Here is an 18,598-nt window from a genome sequence, read left to right on the forward strand (position 1 = left end):
AACCTTCAGGGAGGGCTAAGTATAATCCTAAACTCCCTTTTTTTTCCTTTTTTTTTTTTAAGATTCCCCAGACTGCAGGATTCTGGAGATAGAGAAAAACTGACGGACTGCAGATGGCACACCAGATTAAGTGACAGTGTCAGTAAAACTTTCTCTGTCTCCATCTGCTGAAAGGGAGGCAAAACCCAGGAATCAGGACTGATCTGGGTATGTACAGGGAACTATTACTTTAGCCGTCTAAATGGCTTTTGAATATGGACCTCAAAGATGTCAGAGCAAGGTCTCGTGAACGGAAATCAAGGGTGCAGAAAAAAAGGCAAAAATCAGAGTGACAATGCTTTTCTGTAAGTCATTTAAACAATTTTTGGTATTTCATAATAAGTTGTTTCATTTGCACAAGCAAAGCCCAGTCGCTGTGTAAAAACTGCAAGGCTTGGAAAGCTGACTCAGCCTTTGACAGTGTATGAACAGAGTTCAGAAACACCATGTCTTAACAACACCGCTAGAAAGCACTTCATCACGGATATGCAGCTCTGTGTACTGCCATACATTACTGCATTGCCATTGATGAAGAATGCTAAACACACAGCAGACATCAGCCCATTCTTCAGAGTCAGAGGCCTGTAGGGGAGTCGAGAAACCAGAACTCGCTCCAAAACCATGGCAGGACTACCTTTATTTAAATTTTAAAAATTATTTCTTTATAGGGCTAATCACTGCCACATGGTTCGACTTTTGGTGAGAAGTTGAAACAGAGCTTTAACTACCATGATGTTTAGCACTTGTACAAATCTCCAGTACAGTAGAAGAACAACTATAAAAAGAACCCTTGGGCATTCAAAATTAATTTCTTTATCTCTGTGCATTAAAGAACCAGAAATGCAACAATCGTAAGCTGAATATTGGACATTACCATTGTATTTTGCACAAGGAGGGGAAGTTTCAAAGCCACTAACACAGGTGAAACAGTACTTTACCTACAGAAATGGGCTTTTAGAAAAGTTGCCCACCCTATAAAGTGGATAAATTTATGTAAGCAAGTTCATGTGCAGTGGGTGAGGCTGAGGATGGGTTTGGAATCGCATTTGTTACTTTTACATTTTCAAAAGCATTTGTGTGTTTTATTTTCTCTGGAAAACTACTCACGCAAGTGATCAGGCGTAAAAGTGCATGAGCAGTTTTCCCAGGAAAATTTTCAAAGCAAAACGTTGGCGAGCACCTTCCCTTCAAAAAACGGTTGCAAAGTCCACGGATAAATAGCACCTGTGTGGCCAGCCAGTCTTAGACTTACCCTCCTAAGTATTTTACTGTTTGAGTCGTGATTTATTCATTGTGGTTTACGACTGATGACTACGGATTTATGAATGAATTTATTCTTGACCAGCAACATTGGGGTTTATGACTCCTTATGTTGTGTTTTATTTTTATTGGTTTATAGAATGTTATTGTATGTATGTATTACTCTGTTGTACATCACTTAGTTCTTATGGTAAGATCTATGAAGTGATTCATAAACATTACAAATAAATACATACATAAATAAATAAATAAATAACTGTATTTGCACCTTTTCTTGCTGACCTCTTACTTATGTGCCTTGAATGCAGACTCTTGGCCCACAGCTGTATTTTGCTTATTTTTCTGGTTTTGGTGCTTTGCTTGTACCTCACACTGTGGGCTCTCTCACTTCTATTTACTTATTTATTTAAAACAGATTTATTTCCCGCCCTTCCTACGTTCAGAGCTGGGTACAATGTAAAACGTATACAGATAAAGAGGAGAGGGGGAAGAGGTAAATTCATATATCTTAGGATAGGGGAAGGAAATCACAAGCATCTATGGAGTGGGATCATTAGGGAAAGGGGGTAGAAGGTGTGCAGCCAAAATTTAAATAAAATAACTTTAAACAAATCAGAAGCGTGCTGCTTTTAGAACTCTCCAGAACCAGCCCACAGCAGTACCTTTGAGGCAACATACAAAGGAACAGCTCGGACTTACTGTTTCCTGAAGAGAAGAGGATATTTCTCAAACGCCATCGAAGCGATACTGGGAGGTTCAGCCTTGGCTAGAATAAGTTTGGCTAAGATGGCCAAGGCTTCTTCTTTGGCCAAACTACTTTCTCCGGTGAAGAAGTGTTCTATGTGTCGTAAAAAGCTTGGAAGAAAATACTGAAACAATAATAATAAATAGACATTTGTCTGGCTTTCCTGCAAAGAGATTTTCTGTCACCAATGTACATGGAATTCAATGACATTTTCAAAAATTATTCTGATCAGAAACATTTGAGAACACTACAGCATAAAAACAGCGATTTCCCTTAGCCATTTGTCAGAATACATCCATTTCTTAGCTATTATAGGAGAGAAAATTGATACGTAAGTACAGGAAATATCTGTTAAAGCAGCTGTTATCTGATACCACTTTATAGATATACATATAAACATACTGCTATAGATAGATATCCGTTCTTCTTTTCTTGGCTGCCCAGCGTTTACTGCTGCTCCTTTGGGCTTCTAGCTCATTCAGAACTAATTCCCACTGGGACTATGAGCAGGGTAAGAGCAGCGTGCTGTGAACCAAGAAAGCCAGGATTCAGATCCCACTGCCGCTCCTTGTGATCATGCCGTTTCACGCTCCACTGCCTCGGACACAAACCTAATACCTGAGCTACTAAGGCTTTTCTCCTATCTCTGTCTATGGGGGAAAATGCTTCGTAAATGAGGCTCAGATTGTGAGCCCTCTGTAGACAGCGAAATACCTTCAGTACCTGAATGCAATCGGCTCTGAAGCAGCGGAAACGCGGCATGCAAGCAAATAAATAAATAAAATTAATAATAGCCTTCATACTCAGCTATCCACAATTTTTGCCTATTTTTAAATATCTGGGGGATAAATTTTCAAAGAGTACAAAAAGTCTGTGGGTAGTTTATGCTCACAGACTTTATACTAATTTTCAAAGGCAAAAAATAACCACGCACTTTTACTCTGAAAATTACAGCACAAATTTATACCTCCCCAACCCCAGACCGCTGCTCCAGCATGGAGGTGAAAATACAGGCATACGGGACATACACGTGTATTTTTGCCCAAAATATTAGGCGGGCAATTTTAGAAAAGTTCATTTTTGCAACACTTTACGGTCAAACGGCTTTTTAAAATTGCCCTCTCAAAGTCTCACCCCCTCCTGTCTAATGCATCCATCAGAGCCCCAATTATCAGGCAAAGGCCAACAGATGGAAGGTTCCCTTGGGAACCTGGCAAGCCCACACTTGAACCTGTCCAGTGTTGATGTTTCAGGTGGCTGGGACCCACCTCCCTCTTTCAGGTTTGGAAATACCCATTATATACCCCAGCTTTCATCTGCATAAAACCATACCAGACCCTATATAGGAAACTATTTCAAACGGCATCTCAATTTCCCTGAGTTAATATTTGGCAAGATACAGTACCATGCAAACTCTCATATGACAGAGATAATGATTAACATAAAGAAGAGATCCAGAATATTTTAGGTTACAATGATGGAGATATTCAGGACATGTTTATCCACATGCATCTGCATATATTATTCTTTTCTCAGTAGACATCAACACCAAAGTCTAATGATTACCACCTGGAGACAGTGTGTGCAGAACCCTTGTCAGGAAAATATGTATGAAGCAATACCAGTCAACCCACAAGGACTTGCAAAATTTTACTGGACTGGGTGATTACTGATTTGTGAGTGAAGATGAGTTTATATCCATGTGCTCTGCAGATCTGTGATTCTTGCAGGATATGCATTTCATTCTCCTGGCGATCCCTGATCAGAAAGGCCAACATTTCAAACATTCATTTACTACTCAACTGTTCCTCTTCCTTTCCCGGTCCCTTAAATAGTTCATGCTCAACGGAAATGAGGCATTTCAATAGAAACTAACAACCCAATTTAAAGGCTATAAGTAGCAGATCTTTACAAAGGATGGAAACTGTGTTTATAAAAAGGTAACACACCAAATCTATGCAGCATGGCACTCCCTTCCCAGGAAACAGGAGCACACAGGGCAGGTCCCTGGCAGCACTCACTTCACTTTGGGGGACAGGTATTGTGTCTGGGCCTCTCCTTCACATGCCGAGGCTGCCAGGCAAGGATGGCACACATCTCTCCCATGAGGCCCTGGTTCAGGCAACCATGTGATGTCAGTGAAGGGGGAAGTTGAGGGACGGGAAGGGGAGGTCGCCTCCTGATGACGTGACCAAGAAGGCACTTTCTGATGACACAGTCTTTAAATACTGAGGTTCGTCACAGGGATACATTTAGCTAAATTAAAACAAGCCACTAACCATCCGATGCTACATTCTGTGTACCAGAATATACAAAGGCACAAAAAAAAAAAAAAAAAAAAAAGGTAGATGAGGAATAAAGAGTTAGCTTTCATTTACAACTGATACTTTCAGTTTGAATTTTCTGAAGAGTGCAATAAATCCAAAGTCCAAATCCCTCCCTAACCTCCATCCCCAGAAACACTTCCACTCAGTACAGCCTAACTTACAAATGAACTTGGCCCGTATGTAAGATTTCTCGCGTTCTGAGTGAATAATTTTGTAAAAGACCATTTCTACTCATAAAACCCCCCAGTACTGTGAAAATTACCCTCTATGGGACAGCCAACATTCCAACCTCAGGGATCCCAGAGGCTTCTCTGGAGTTTAGAGCTGCAGGCACAGCAGAGGACACCCGCTGTTGACGACTTCTTACACCAGGGGCCTATAAGAAGCAGAGCAAAGCAACGAGAGTTTGGCCAGCTGACATTCCAACTCGCAGGATCCCGGAGGCTTCTCTGGAGGTTAGCGCTGCAGGCACAGCAGAGTACACCAACTATTGACAACTCCTTACATTGGGGCCTATAAGACGCAGTGCGCTGCCGGCGGAGTGCATGACTTATGACTTCTTTCTACGCTGGTTTCATGGGGAAGAAAAGGAAAGGCATGTCTTCAGTGTTCTCATCAACCCCAACCTCAACGTGTGAGCCTAAGGACTTATACATTCATAGAGCTAATTTGACACTGCAAGTAAATTTGAGTACCAAATTAGCACAGACCTCCCTTACTCCAGAAGCATGATCTCCATCGCCAAGGCTCAAATCTCGCCAGGTATGTTGGTGGTGGACTCCAATATCAATATACTTGCCCCTGACAATCAGAGTGGGAGTTGCATCCCCCAAACTGTGCAGGGAGACATAAATAAGATGAATTCCCCTGTGGCTGTACATCAATCGGGAGATAGGAAGCTTGTTTCATCTGTGCCAGATAACCTAACTGTTCCAGTTAGATCCGCATGTGTCATTCCGAACCCTGTGCTAGTCAGCTTGCTATTGGAGAGAGCCAAGTTCTCCCTAAGGGACACTTGGAGAGCGATTTCTAGGACAGAGACTACTCTAATATAGTGAGAACTCAGCTGGAGCGACTTCAAGTCTACTAGATCTAGAGACTAGAACTTACTACCTTAGGGGGTCATTTTTCAAATCGCATTAGGGCCCTAACGCCCACGATTACACCATTAAGGATGTGATAAATAATATTTTGCAAGATGCATAAGCAAATTTTAAAAATTTAGTCAAGTGGGAGGAGTTGCGATAAATATTGGAAATCCTGTTTGGGTGAGAGAGAGAGAGAGAGAGAGAGAGAGTGCCTCTGGGGAGGCACACATATTAGTCAACTTTTTATACCACTGTAAGAGGGGGCATTCTGAACTCTGGGTGAGGTTTTGGTGGTATGCTAGGTTTTGGGGGGGCAGTTTTACATGCACAGTCAGAGGTACGGACGGCACAGCAGACAACAGTGAAGATTTTATGTGATTTGGAATGATGAAAGGTACAAAAAGATGAGATTTGTACAATGTACTCTCAACCTAGGTAGAGATTACAAGGTACAAATCTCATCTTTGTGTACCTTTCATCACTCCAAATCATATACAGTCTTCACTGATGATTACTGTGCTGTTCATACCTCTGACTGTGCATGTAAAATTGCCCCTTCAAAACCTAACCCCAAGTTACTAGTTGCCCCTCTTACAGTAGTATAAATAGTTTACTTATATGAGCCTTATAAATTCTCTCTCTCTCTCTCTAGGTAGCAGCCCTTGCGATGTCAAAATGCGAATCCGCAAACTCATTTTCTTTCAGGTAATGAATTGTTTAAGAAATATGCAACCGAGGTTCTTCAAGTCTAATTGCTTCTATTTGCCTGTAAGAGGAAGGTCGTTAAGTCTAGAGGAAGGGGCTTCAGATTTCTTACTGTCCTTCTCTAGAACCAGTCTCTTGCTTTTCCTTCAATCCTCATCTGATAATATAGTAACAAGAGCTACTTTTGCTGTTACTTTTGCATTAGATTCGGAGAAGCATATTTAGTTTTGTCAATATTTCAAATATAAGGGGAGTCTATTCTGTGGACAAAAGATTCAGGTATTCCCAGATGTCTCTTGAGAGACACAATTAAGAAAACAGTTTCTCCAATTGAAACCTCAGTTTTTGGCTATTGGGGATTCATTTTACCTAAAGGTCTCCTGCAAGTGTGGGATAAGTTTTCAGGGTAACAGGTTTATTTTTTATGGACCCTGCACATCCCAAAGTATTCTTAGTAGATAAGACTTAATTATATGTATGTGATACTAAGGCATAGGTAGGATCAAGGGCCATTTTTTTAAATTTATTTTCTTTTATTTGTTTTTCCTAATAAGCTGTCCCTTGTAATGAGGACTTATTCAAATATTTGTTTCTGTTTCTATTATGGGAATTTACTGCTTGATATAGTTGATTTTCTTTCTTTATATCATTTGTATGACGATGTAAAAACGTAATAAAGAATAAATTAAAAAAATAAATAAATAAAATAAATTACCCTCTACGAGTATCAGTTGTAAATGAATGCCTGTGTGCATAAATTTTCCCAAAAACTTTACATGCGCCAAATAGCAGGCATGTGGGTGGATTTAGTGGGAAAATTTTCAGTGGACTTATGCACAGACATCTGCTTAGAAAAATGCTGTCATTTAAGTGCATTGTTGCCAGTTATCTTACGCACAATGTTACAAAATTACCCCTTAGCTATCCATGTTAACCTTGATTTTTCTTTTGCAAGCCCGGTCTTCAGGCTTCTTCCCAGATTGCAGTCATTTCTTGGCCCTACTCCTCTAGGTGCTAGCTGTGATCCTTATTTTCATAAAGCTCCTCCCTTGAGATATTTATTCCATCATGTCTGAGTGTGATCCTGTTTCCTGTGGTCCTGGGATACCTTAGAATGCTTCTCGGGGTCTATCAGGAAGCGCAGGACCCCTGATGGGTGATTTAGAGTAATGCTAAACATGTTTCTCGAGTGAGCAGTTTAAAATAACCATTCAATATCAGAAAGGTTATTTCTCCTGGGAGGGGTGTGCAGGAATATACTGCATACCATGGAAATGTAGCCCCCACCCAGGAAAACACTGCAACATAGTTGGTTTCTTGGTCAGATTCCTCTACCGAAATGTTTTTAAGGTCAAAATAAAGAGAGACCCGGTGAGACTAGAAGCTACTGCTCATACAGAAAGGTAAGAACAAACAGTCTAAATTCATGCCATAAAGCCCCTATTCCAAGCAGCAGTGAGAACAAAAAATAGACTTCACTGCCAAGCAAAACTATTAAGATCCTCTGTTCTGTGACGCTATTAATGTTTAAAAAGCTCCTTTGACTTATCTGCCCCAACTATATCAAAATCACTACATTGGCTGTCGGTGTTTTATCATTTACAGTCTAAAATTCTGTGTTTAAATTTTTAAATTTATTAATGACTGCAGTGTGGACTGTTTGGAGTCTTGCATCTCTTTTTATTTAACAGATTTATACACCACATAATTAGCCAAACTGTAGAAAAGGTTTACAATAAAACATATGGAGGCCCATTTGTTTCTAACTTTTAAGTTATCCATCTAAATGGCAAAAATGGCATATTCAGCCACTTAGCCGGCTAAATTCTAGCCAAAAAACTAGTCAGAAGCATTCGAGGGCAGACAGGAGGCATTTCGGGGAGGAACAGAGTTAGCCAGATAATAAATCCTGCTAACTCTGGTCCCACAGTTAACAAGATAAACTCATCTGGCTAACTAAGATAGCTTAGTATATTCAGTGGCACAACCACACCACCATCTCAGGCATCTCTGTTTACTCCTTTGTTGAATGCTGCCCATCAAAATGACAGCATAGGAGAAAGCTTGCTGCTTCAGAATTCTTTGGCAATTAACTTTGAAAGACCATTTAGCATTGTGCCAGCAGCAGATCCTTCTTATGCAGAGGTATATTTGCACTTCACTTACTTGTTCAAACTGTTTCAGGGCAAACATCTCTTCAGCAAAATTCAAAAGCAAATGCCTGTCAAAGTCGCTCTGGAGAACCTGTAATACAAAGTTCAAAGAATAAACTTTAAAAGGAAAGCTGTACTCTGTGTACTGTGTAAAAAAAGCAGCCATAATCCCCCTGTCAAAGTCATTTTAAGGCATTATATTGTAAATCTATTTAAGCCCTTCTATAAGTTGGAGTCAACATTAGCAATCAACCAAATTACCTCACACACACTGAATAAGACTGGTCCGTTAGCAATAATGTGGCAATCGGTACCAGACAGACTGAGTGAAACAATTAGGCTACATTCCACTGATGCAAACTGTGGCCCCTTCTAGGTGTTTGTTGGAAATTACAGGAAAAGTAGCTTAAACATTTTCAACATGAATGACTTGGCAGAAAAATTTAAAGTGATAAAGGGTGACTGCTGGCAGTTATTTCTGAGATACTACACTCGGGCGTAGTGTCCATAGTGCAGCCCCATGTAGTTCCAACACCAGATGCTTGAATCATGCAGACCTCCATAGGTAAGAGTTCCCTGGCTCAAACAAGGAATGATTTCACTGTGGGGCTGCAGGAGGGAAGAGGCTCCCACATTTAATTTGATGACTTAGAAGTGCTGGTTAGGGCAGGGGAGATAAAGGACAGTGCAGGAGAAGAATTAATCCGAGGACGAGAGCAGGGAAAAAAACGGGGAAGGAGGGACTGGGGAAGGGGCAACAGAAGAATAGGAATCAGGGGCTGGGAGAGAGCAGAGAAAGACTGAGAGGCAGGGACAGAGAAGGAAATCAAGGGAAGAAAGATTTGGGGACTCAGGGAGAGCAGGGGAAGAACAGGGACTCAAGGAGAACATAGACTTTTGTGGTGGGGCAGGGTTAAGAGCAGGAATTCTGAAAGAGCTGTGCGGCAGCAAGGACTTGGCAACTGGCGGGGAAGAGTATGAGTGAGGGTGTGAGATGAAGGTAAAAAAAAGGAAAATTGGTTCTTACCTGCTAATTTTCATTCCTGTAGTACCACAGATCAGTCCAGACTCCTGGGTTTTGCCTCCCTGCCAGTAGATGGTGACAGAGAAAGTTTCACTGACACTGTACATAACCCAGTGTGTCACCTGCAATCCCTCAATACTGACCTGTACCCAAGCCAAGATGATAGCAGCAACCTTTATAAAAATTAAAAATAAATAAATAAATAAATAAATAAAAATAAACCTTAAACTTCTAAGCAAACTCGCTTCCCTCCAATGAGCCGGAAGAAAGAGAAGTTGCCCAAAAAGACAATGGAAAAATCATTTCCCATATTAAACATTAGCAATCAGCATTGAAAAACCTCCAACAACTCACACTATATACAAAGCAACAGTATGAGCAGCGAACTCTCCCCCCCCAGTAAATGGGTGGGTCTCTGGACTGATCTGTGGTACGAAAGGAATGAAAATTAGCAGGTAAGAACCTATTTTCCTTTCCCTGTACGTACACAGATCAGTCCAGATTCCTGGGATGTACCTAAGCTCCCCTTAACTCGGGTGAGACCTGGAGAGTTCCGCTCGTAGAACACTTACTAAAGCATATGAAAGCTGGATCCCCCACATCCTAGCGATACAAGTGTGCAACAACTTCCCAGTAGCTGCCCCGCAAATTTCATGTGGAGACACCTGTTGTGATTTAGCCCAGGAAGTTGCCTGAGAATGCGTCAAGTGCACCACTAAACCCCCTGGCTGTGGGCGCCCTTTAGAAATATAAGTTAACTCGATAGTTTCCTTCAGCCACCACACAATTGTAGCCTTAGATGACTTATTTCCCTTCTTTGGACCACTCCACAGTACAATGAGATGATACAATCTACAAGGAGGTGATGTGATCTTGGAAATCACAAGTGACCTTTAGATATCTCAATAATGCATACCTCCAATCTAAGAGCCTAAGCTCCCCCATAAGAGACAGAGAGGAATCCAAATCCATAAAAGCTGTTAGCTCTACTGTCTAAGATGAAACACTAAGGTTACTTCAGGCAGAAAAGAAGGCTCCATGCATAAAGAAACCCCCAAATCAGACATCTGTAAGAAGGGATCTCGACACGACAGCACCTGGAGCTCTGAAATGCTCCCCATTGAACAAATAGCCACCAAGAAAACCACTTTAAACATAGATCTCTTTAGTGGTTCAAACCAAGTCTCTCACAATCCTCTAAGGACTAGATTCAGATTCCAAGATGGACAAATGTTCCGCACCTGAGGACACAATTTCTTAGCTCCCTAAAGGAACCATATAACACCTGGATGTGCGGATAGAGGATACTCTTGCACCTTACCCCGGAGACAACCCGTGTCGCTATCTGGACTCTCAGAGATTTAAAGGCCAGTCCCTTGACCAGAACCTTTCTACAGAAAAGCCAAAATATGCAACACCATAGCCTGAACAAACTGAGGCTGCACTCTGTCAACAGCAGACCAGGACTCGAAGATCCTCCAAATTCGTACATACATCAAGAATGTAGATCGCCTATCCTGCAATAAGATGGAAATAACCGCTTCAGAATATCCCCTCCATCTCAGACATCTTCTCTCAGAAGCAAAGCCATGAGACAGAACTGAGCTGCCTGACCCAAAAATATTGGGCCCTGGTGGAAAACAGTCGACCAATATCCAAACCTCAGGGGCCTGTCTATGGCCATATTGCTCAGATCTGGAAAGCATGGTTGGTGTGGCCATTCTGAAGTTACCAAGATCATGTTGCCCAGATGTTTCTCTATCTGCTGTAATCCCTTGTCCACCAGAGGCCACAGGAGGGAAGCAAAGAAGAATCCCTCAAGTCCATGGCAGCAACAGAGCTCTGATTCCTTTGTTCCATGTTCTGTTCAGCAGCTGTAAAACCGTCACACTTTGGTGTTCTCTTTGTCAGAATACCCCCATCATCCATGAATGAGTCACATCACTGCCTCAGACAGCTCCTATTCCCTGGGGTCTAACTATCTGATTGATAAAATCCGCCTGAATGTTGTTCACTCCAGCAATATGAGACATGGCCAGCGGCTCCATGTGCTGCTCTTCCCAGAGTATCAACTCCGGGGCCTCTCAAGCCACTGCCTGATTCATGATTCCACCTTGATGGTTGATGTAGTCCACTGTCACCTTGTCCGATTGAATCCGTACTGGATGGCCACATATCCTTGGCAGACAGGCAAGCAATGTGAAATTCACCACTCTGGTCTCAAACCCACTGATAGGCCATGGGGCCTCCTGTTCAAGCATTGGCCTTGCGCTGACTGATCTTGCCATGCTGCCCTTCATCCGGAGAGGCTTGCATTGGTGATGACTATTATCCAATTCGGAATCTCCAATTCCACACCATGCTCGAAACTGGTGCAAGCAAGCCACCACAAAAGACTGTCCCTGGCTTTCCTCTCTAACAGAAGAGGAAAATGAAACTCTTCCAATAATGGATTCCAGTGGGAGAGAAGAGCACCCTGCAGAAGCCGCATATGTGCAAACGCCCAATGCATTAATTCCAATGTCAATGCCATAGAACCTGTAAATAGTCCCAGACCCTAGGCACTGAAAGTTCTAGCAGAAGCCTAATCTTACGCTGCAATTTCAGCAATCTCTCTTGTGAGAAACACTCTCTCTGCCAATGTGTTGAACTGAGTTCCCAGATACTCCAGAGTTTGTAAGGGAACGAAATGGCTCGTTGCTACGTTCACCAATCATTTTAGAGACTTCAAGTGCATCGGTACCTTTTGTACTTATTGTTGTTAGAGGTCATCTGATTTTGCACAAATGAGCCAATCATTCAGGTACGGATACACCAACACACCCTCCTTTTGCAATGCAGCCGCCCTCATCACCATCACCCTTGATGAAGGTACATGGAGCCAATGCCAGTCGAAGGGAAGGGCTCAAAACTGAAAATGTTCCCTTAGGATCATGAACCTCCAGAGGCGTATCTGCACATAGCCATCAGGCTATGTGCAGATACCCGAGAGGTATGTGAGAGGCCCGAGCATGCGATCCCTACATAGTAGGTTGCTTTGCCTTTGCTGGACGCCCCTGCAGAAAGGACTTCAGGCCCTGGAAACATTCCACCCAGGAGGAAGAGGACAGATCTATACCAGAGCCCATAGGCCTAAACTTGCTCTCTCTCCAACCTCTCTCTCTCGGGGAAACTTCTGCCCTCATGAGAAAGGAAGGAGGAAAACAGGAAAATTGGTTCTTACCTGCTAATTTTTGTTCCTGTAGTACCACAGATCAGTCCAGACTCCTGGGTTTTGCCTCCCCTCCAGCAGATGGAGTCTTAGAAAGTTTTACTGACACTGCCACTTAACACGAGGAGCTACCTGCAGTTTCTCAGTATTAATCTGTACCCAAGCCAGAAATATAAAGAGGAATTACATAACTATGCCTACTCCCCTAAATCAGCAGGGGGAAGAGGATAACCATCAAACAAGTAACAACAAAACGCCCTCACACTAAAAACCTGTGTGGGATCAACAAAACCTGTATTTCTTCATAGACCATATGTCAAAATCAGACAGACAGATCAAGCGGACTCTCCCAATACCCTTTGCTAATCAAGGGTGGGACTCTGGACTGATCTGTGGTACTACAGGAATGAAAATTAGCAGAGAAGAACCAATTTTCCTTTCCCTGTACATAACCAGATCAGTCCAGACTCCTGGAATGTACCAAAGCTTCCCTAAGTAGGGTAGGATTGGGAGAGTCCTGCTCACAGCACACTCACGCCAAAATTTCCAGCCCCCGGGGACTGGAAGTCTAAGCAATAATGTCTGGCAAAGGTGTGCAATAACTTCCACTTAGCCGCCCTACAGATCTCCTGAGGAGAGACTAACTGATACTCTGCCCAAGAAGCTGCCTTAGAGCAAATAGAATGTGCCCAGAGACCTTCTGGAATCGGGCGATCCTGACAAATGTATGCAGAATTAATTGTCTCTTTCAACCACTTCGCAATAGTCGCTTTGGACGCCTTATGCCCTTTCTTGGCACCGCTCCACAACACAAAAAGGTGTTCTGACATTCAGAAATTATTCATGACCTCCAAGTATCTCAGCAAGGCTCGTTTGATGTCCAGGCGTCGCAAATCCCTAGTGTGTGCCGCTGCCGGATCTAAGTTTGAGAAGGACGGGAGCTCCACCGACTGATTAACGTGAAAGGTGGTCACCACCTTGGGTAAGAAAGAAGGCACAGTCTGCAAGGAAATCCCCTCATCTGAGATTCTCAAAAAGGGCTCCTTGCAAGAAAGAGCTTGAAGTTTGGAAATTCTGCGCACCGAACAGATAGCCACCAAAAAGACCACTTTCAAAGTGAGATCTTCTATAGTCACCCGCCACAGAGGCTCCGCAAGACCACATTAAGGTTCCAAGATGGGCACGGCTGTCGAACGGGAGAGCACAGGTGTTTCACACCTTGAAGAAAACGAACAATGGCTGGATGTGCCAAAAGCGATATGCCACGAACCTTGCCTCTGAAGCAACCTAGCACCACCACCTGAACCTTAAGTGAATTAAAGGACAGCCCTTTTGCCAAACCATCTTGAAGGAAGGCCAAAATATGATGCATGGATGCTCTTCTGGGGTCCACCGTATGGCTAAAACACCAGGAATCAAAAACGCTCCATACCCTCGCATAGGATAGAGAGGTGGAAGGCTTTCTAGAGCATAGCAATGACCACGTCTGAATAACTTTTCCTTCAGATGCTGCCTTTCAAAGTCCAAGCAGCTAGACAGAATCGATCTGCTTGATTGAAACAAACTGGTCCCTGATGCAGTAGGTTTGGCAGATGGGCAAGCCGAAGAAGACTGTCCACAGCTAGGTTGATCAAGTCTGCAAACCATGGATGCTGCGGCAACTCCAGTGCCACCAGAATCACCAGGCCCGGATGAACCTCTATTTTCCAGAGAATTTTGCCCACCAGAGACTAGGGAGGAAACACATACAGCAGGATGTCTGTCAGCCAAAGCAGAACCAAGGTATCTACTCCCTCTACTCCTCTTTCTCTCTGCCAACTGAAGAAACGTAGAGCCTTGGCATTTCAAAAAGTCACCATTAAGTCCACGCACGGGGTCCCCCACTGACGACAGACAAGGAACATAGTCTCCTCGGACAGCTCTCATTCCCCGGGATCCAGTTGCTGGCGACTTAGAAAATCTGCTTGCACATTGTCCAAGCCCGCTATGTGTTAGGCTGCCAGATGCTCCAGATGCTGTTCTGCCGACTCCACCAGAAGCCGAGGCTTCTGAGCTATGAAATGACTCTTGGTACCTCCCTGATGGTTGATATAGGCCACTGCTGTCGCATTGTCTGACAAGATCCTCACCGAACGGCCCCTCACCAAGGGGAGAAACGCAAGCAGGCCCAGACATACCGCCTTGGTCTCTAGCCGATTGATGGACTAGGAAGCCTCCTCCAGGGACCAACGGCCTTGTACCGACTGATGCTGACATATCACTCCCCAGCCAAATAGACTGGCATCGGTAGTAACAACCTTCCAGATTGGAACATCGAGGTACACGCCGTAACTCAACTAGTCCCTGCGGAACCACCATGAGAGACTGGACCATACAGGCTCTGGAAGAGGGAGAGGTAAATGATAACGCTCTGACACTGGGTCCCAGCAAGACAGTAAGGCTGACTGCAGAGGACTCATGTGAGCAAAAACTCAGGGTATCAACTCCAAGGTAGATGCCATAGACCCAAGCACTTGTAAATAATCCCAGACTCTGGGAACTCGTTTAGGTAACAACTCCCAAACACCAATGCGCTGCTCGGTAAGGAATATTCTCCCCAACTTCATTTCCAAAAGCAACCCCAGGAACTCCAAACTCTGAGAAGGAGCCAGATGACTCTTGGCTAAATGGACGATCCACCCTAACAATTGGAGACAAACGAGAAACAAATCCATCGCCATCTGACTTCGCTCGGATCAACCAGTCATCCAAATAGGGATGAACTAGAACACCCTACTTTCGGAGAGCCGCAGTGACACAACCATCATCTTGGTGAAAGTCCTAGCACCGTAGCTAGACTAAACGGGAGAGCGCAGACTTGAAAGTAATATCACATTATCATGAACCTCAGATATCATTGGTGATTCGATCGGATTCTGATGTGTAGGTAAGCCTGTCAAATCCAAAGAGGTCAGAAACTCCCCTTTGTGGACTGCCACGATCATGGAGCGCAGCATCTCCATCCGGAACCTTCAGCACCACGTTCACCTTCTTGAAGTCCAGGATTGGGCGTAACTTGCCTTCCTTCGTTGGAACAATGAAGTAAATGGAGCAGCGTCCGGATCCTCTTCGTCTGGAGGGACGGGGACAATGGCTCCCAACTGATGCAGATGGCTAACAGTGATCCTCACCATGAGTTCCCTGCGCCAATATGAACAGGTGTACACAAGAAATCGGTCTCTGAATGGTCGAGCAAACTCTAAAGCGTAACCGTGCCTTATCACACTTAAGACCCATTGGTCCGACGTGATCTTGGTCCACTCCTTGTAAAAGAGATAGGCGTCCTTCTATCTGCGTAACAGAAGAGTGGACCAGCCTTGCTTCATTGAGAGGACTTGGTGCCACTGCCCCCCTGGGAAGATCCATCCCCGCCGAGTCTATGACCTCGAAAGGTCCGAGACCAAGACGATTGTCGAGCGGAAACTAGTCTCAGAGCCAGACCAGAGGGTTTGGGCCCCCGGAATCTTCGATTCCCCTTGAAGCAGGAATGAGAAAATGGGAAACTCTTGCCTTTCGCCCTGTCCTCAGGCAACTTATGAATCTTATTCTCCCCCAGAAACTCGATCATTTCCTCAAGATCTTTGCTGAAGAGTAACTTTCCCTTAAAAGGCAAAGATCCCAACTGCGCCATGGAGGAAACATCAGCCGACCGATTTCTCCACCAGAGGAGGTGCCTGGCCGACACCGCCAACATCATAGTCCAAGAACAGGTCCTGAAGAGGCATAAGCACTGTATGCCACAACGGCCTCCAGCCATTCCACCTGGAGGGCCTCAGCCTCTGATAAAGACTTGTCGCCTTGCAGCTGCTGAACCCAGTGAAGACCAGCCCGCAGCATGAACCTGCCACACATGGCAGCCCGAGTGCCAAGCATGGAAACCTCAAAGATCTTCTTGAAGTGTACCTCCAGTTTTCTATCCTGAAGATCCTTTAAAGCTGCTGCTCCAGTGACTGGAATGGTAGTCTTCTTACTGACCGCAGAAAACTGCGGCATCCTCCTTGGAATTACTCCATTTCCTAGCGTGTAGCCAGATGGACTCAGGACCAATGGGATGTACAAAAGCTACTCCCGATTGGGGTGGGAGGCTGCCCGCCATCTGGTTTACACCACTCTTGCATAGGCTGCGTCCTCTCAGGCCTGTTCGTCCAGGCGATAGAACCTGGAGAAGGTGTCCAAGGAGGACCACTTCGCCACTCGGCAGATATCGACGGAAGACAACAGTCTAGCTTCTGCCCATGAGACCACCTGAGCCCTAGTGGAATGAGCTTTAACCTCCCGTGACCATCTCCTTAATCCATCGCGCTATGGTAGCCTGCAAAGCCGGTTCACCCTGCTTCCTTCCACCGTGAAGGACAAACAGGTGATCCGTCTATCACACTGATTCTGAAACTTCCACATACCGCACCAAAAGAATACTGATATTAAAATGACGAAGAAGGTGTCTTTGTGTTTATCTAGGGATGGCAACAAAATGGACTGATTCTAATTAAACTCTGAGACTACCTTGGGTAAGAGGGATGGAATGGTATGAAGCTGTAATGCTCCTGGAGGCATCCGGAGGAACGGTTCCCGACAGTACAATGCCTGCAGTTCAGAGATGTGACGTGCCAACCATATAGCCACCAGGAACACCATTTTCAAGGTTAATAAACACAAGGAAAGACTGTGCAGCGGCCGAAAGGAGAACCCTGCCAAAAATTCCAATCCTAGATTAAGATTCCACAAGGGAACAGTCCACCGTAGGGGTGGCCAGAGTTGCTTCATACCTTTCAGAAAACGGGCCACATCTGGATGAATCGACAGGCGGGTTCCGTTCACCTCGCCCCTGAAACAGGAGAGAGCTGTTACCTGGACCTTCAAGGAGTTAAGGGTCAAACCTTTATTCAAGCCGTCCTGCAAAAATTCCAGAATTAGTGGGATTTTGACTGCCTGAGGGTGGACACCACGTTCCTCGAACTAAGCCTCAAATACTCTCCATAGCCGCACATATGCTAGGGATGTAGAGAACTTCAGAGTGCAGGGTAAGCTGGGAATTACTGCCGCAGAATATCTTTGCTTCATCAGGCAAGCCCTCTCAAGGAGCAGACCGTAAGACAGAATTGAGTCGGATCCTTGTGAAGGACCAGTCCCTGCTGAAGCAGGCCCCTGTGCAGTGGGAGGCAGAGGGGGGGTCTCCACTAGGAGTCTCCACATGTCCGCATACCACGGATGCCTGGGCCAATATGGAGCTACTAGTAGGACTAATCCCCTGTGGTGCTCGATTCTGTGAAATACCCTGCCCAGCAGGGGCCACGGAGGGAAGGCAACAGCAACTCTTCTTCTGGCCAGGTCTGAATGAAGGCGTCAATCCCCAGGGACCACTGATATCTTCTCTGACTGAAGAATTGGGGAACCTTCGCATTGTGGGATGCGGCCAGCAAGTCGATGGAAAGGAGACGCTAGCGATCTACCATCAGCTGAAAGTCTTTGGCAGACAATGCACACTCTCCTGGATCCAGACTCTCCCTGCTTAGAAATTCTGCTGTGACATTGTCTTTTCCTGCGATGTGGGAGGCTGAGATCATCTGTAGATATACTTCCGCCCATTCCATAAGGAGATCCATCTCCTGTGACACTTACTGGCTCTTCGTTCCACCCTGGCGGTTGATGTAGGCTACCATCATTGTGTTGTCCGAGATTATGTGGACTGCTTGACCCAGGAGTCTGTGACTGAATTGCAGACATGCCAATCTAAATGCCTGGGCTTCTAGGTGGTTGATGTTCCAGAGGGCCCCTTCCTTGGTGCAACGTCCCTGGGCTGTCAGTTACTGACAATGAGCTCCCCAGCCCTGGAGCTCATGTCTGTTGAGAGGACCAGCCAGTTCAGGAAGGACACTGGTACACCCCTGCTCAGATGAGCTTCCTGCAGCCACCACTGAAGCCAAGAGCATACTCACCCATTGGTAAGTGGAGGCAAATCGAATAGTCTTGAGACTGTGGGGTCCAACGTGACAGTAGTGATCATTGA

At 44.7% G+C, this 18,598-nt stretch overlaps 1 protein-coding gene across 1 annotated transcript in view; it reads right to left on the reverse strand.

Moving 5' to 3' along the window:
- UTP20 (UTP20 small subunit processome component) overlaps positions 1-18,598 on the reverse strand; it is a 399,297-nt gene that overhangs the window by 307,688 nt on the left and 73,011 nt on the right. The window contains exons 11-12 of the mRNA XM_029599719.1: positions 8,331-8,408; positions 1,999-2,168 (exon numbers count right to left, since the gene is read on the reverse strand). Coding sequence (XP_029455579.1) covers positions 1,999-2,168; positions 8,331-8,408 — 248 coding nt within the window. The remainder of the gene's footprint in view (positions 1-1,998; positions 2,169-8,330; positions 8,409-18,598) is intronic.

Source organism: Rhinatrema bivittatum, chromosome 4 (assembly GCF_901001135.1).
Source record: "Rhinatrema bivittatum chromosome 4, aRhiBiv1.1, whole genome shotgun sequence".
NCBI lineage: Eukaryota > Metazoa > Chordata > Amphibia > Gymnophiona > Rhinatrematidae > Rhinatrema > Rhinatrema bivittatum.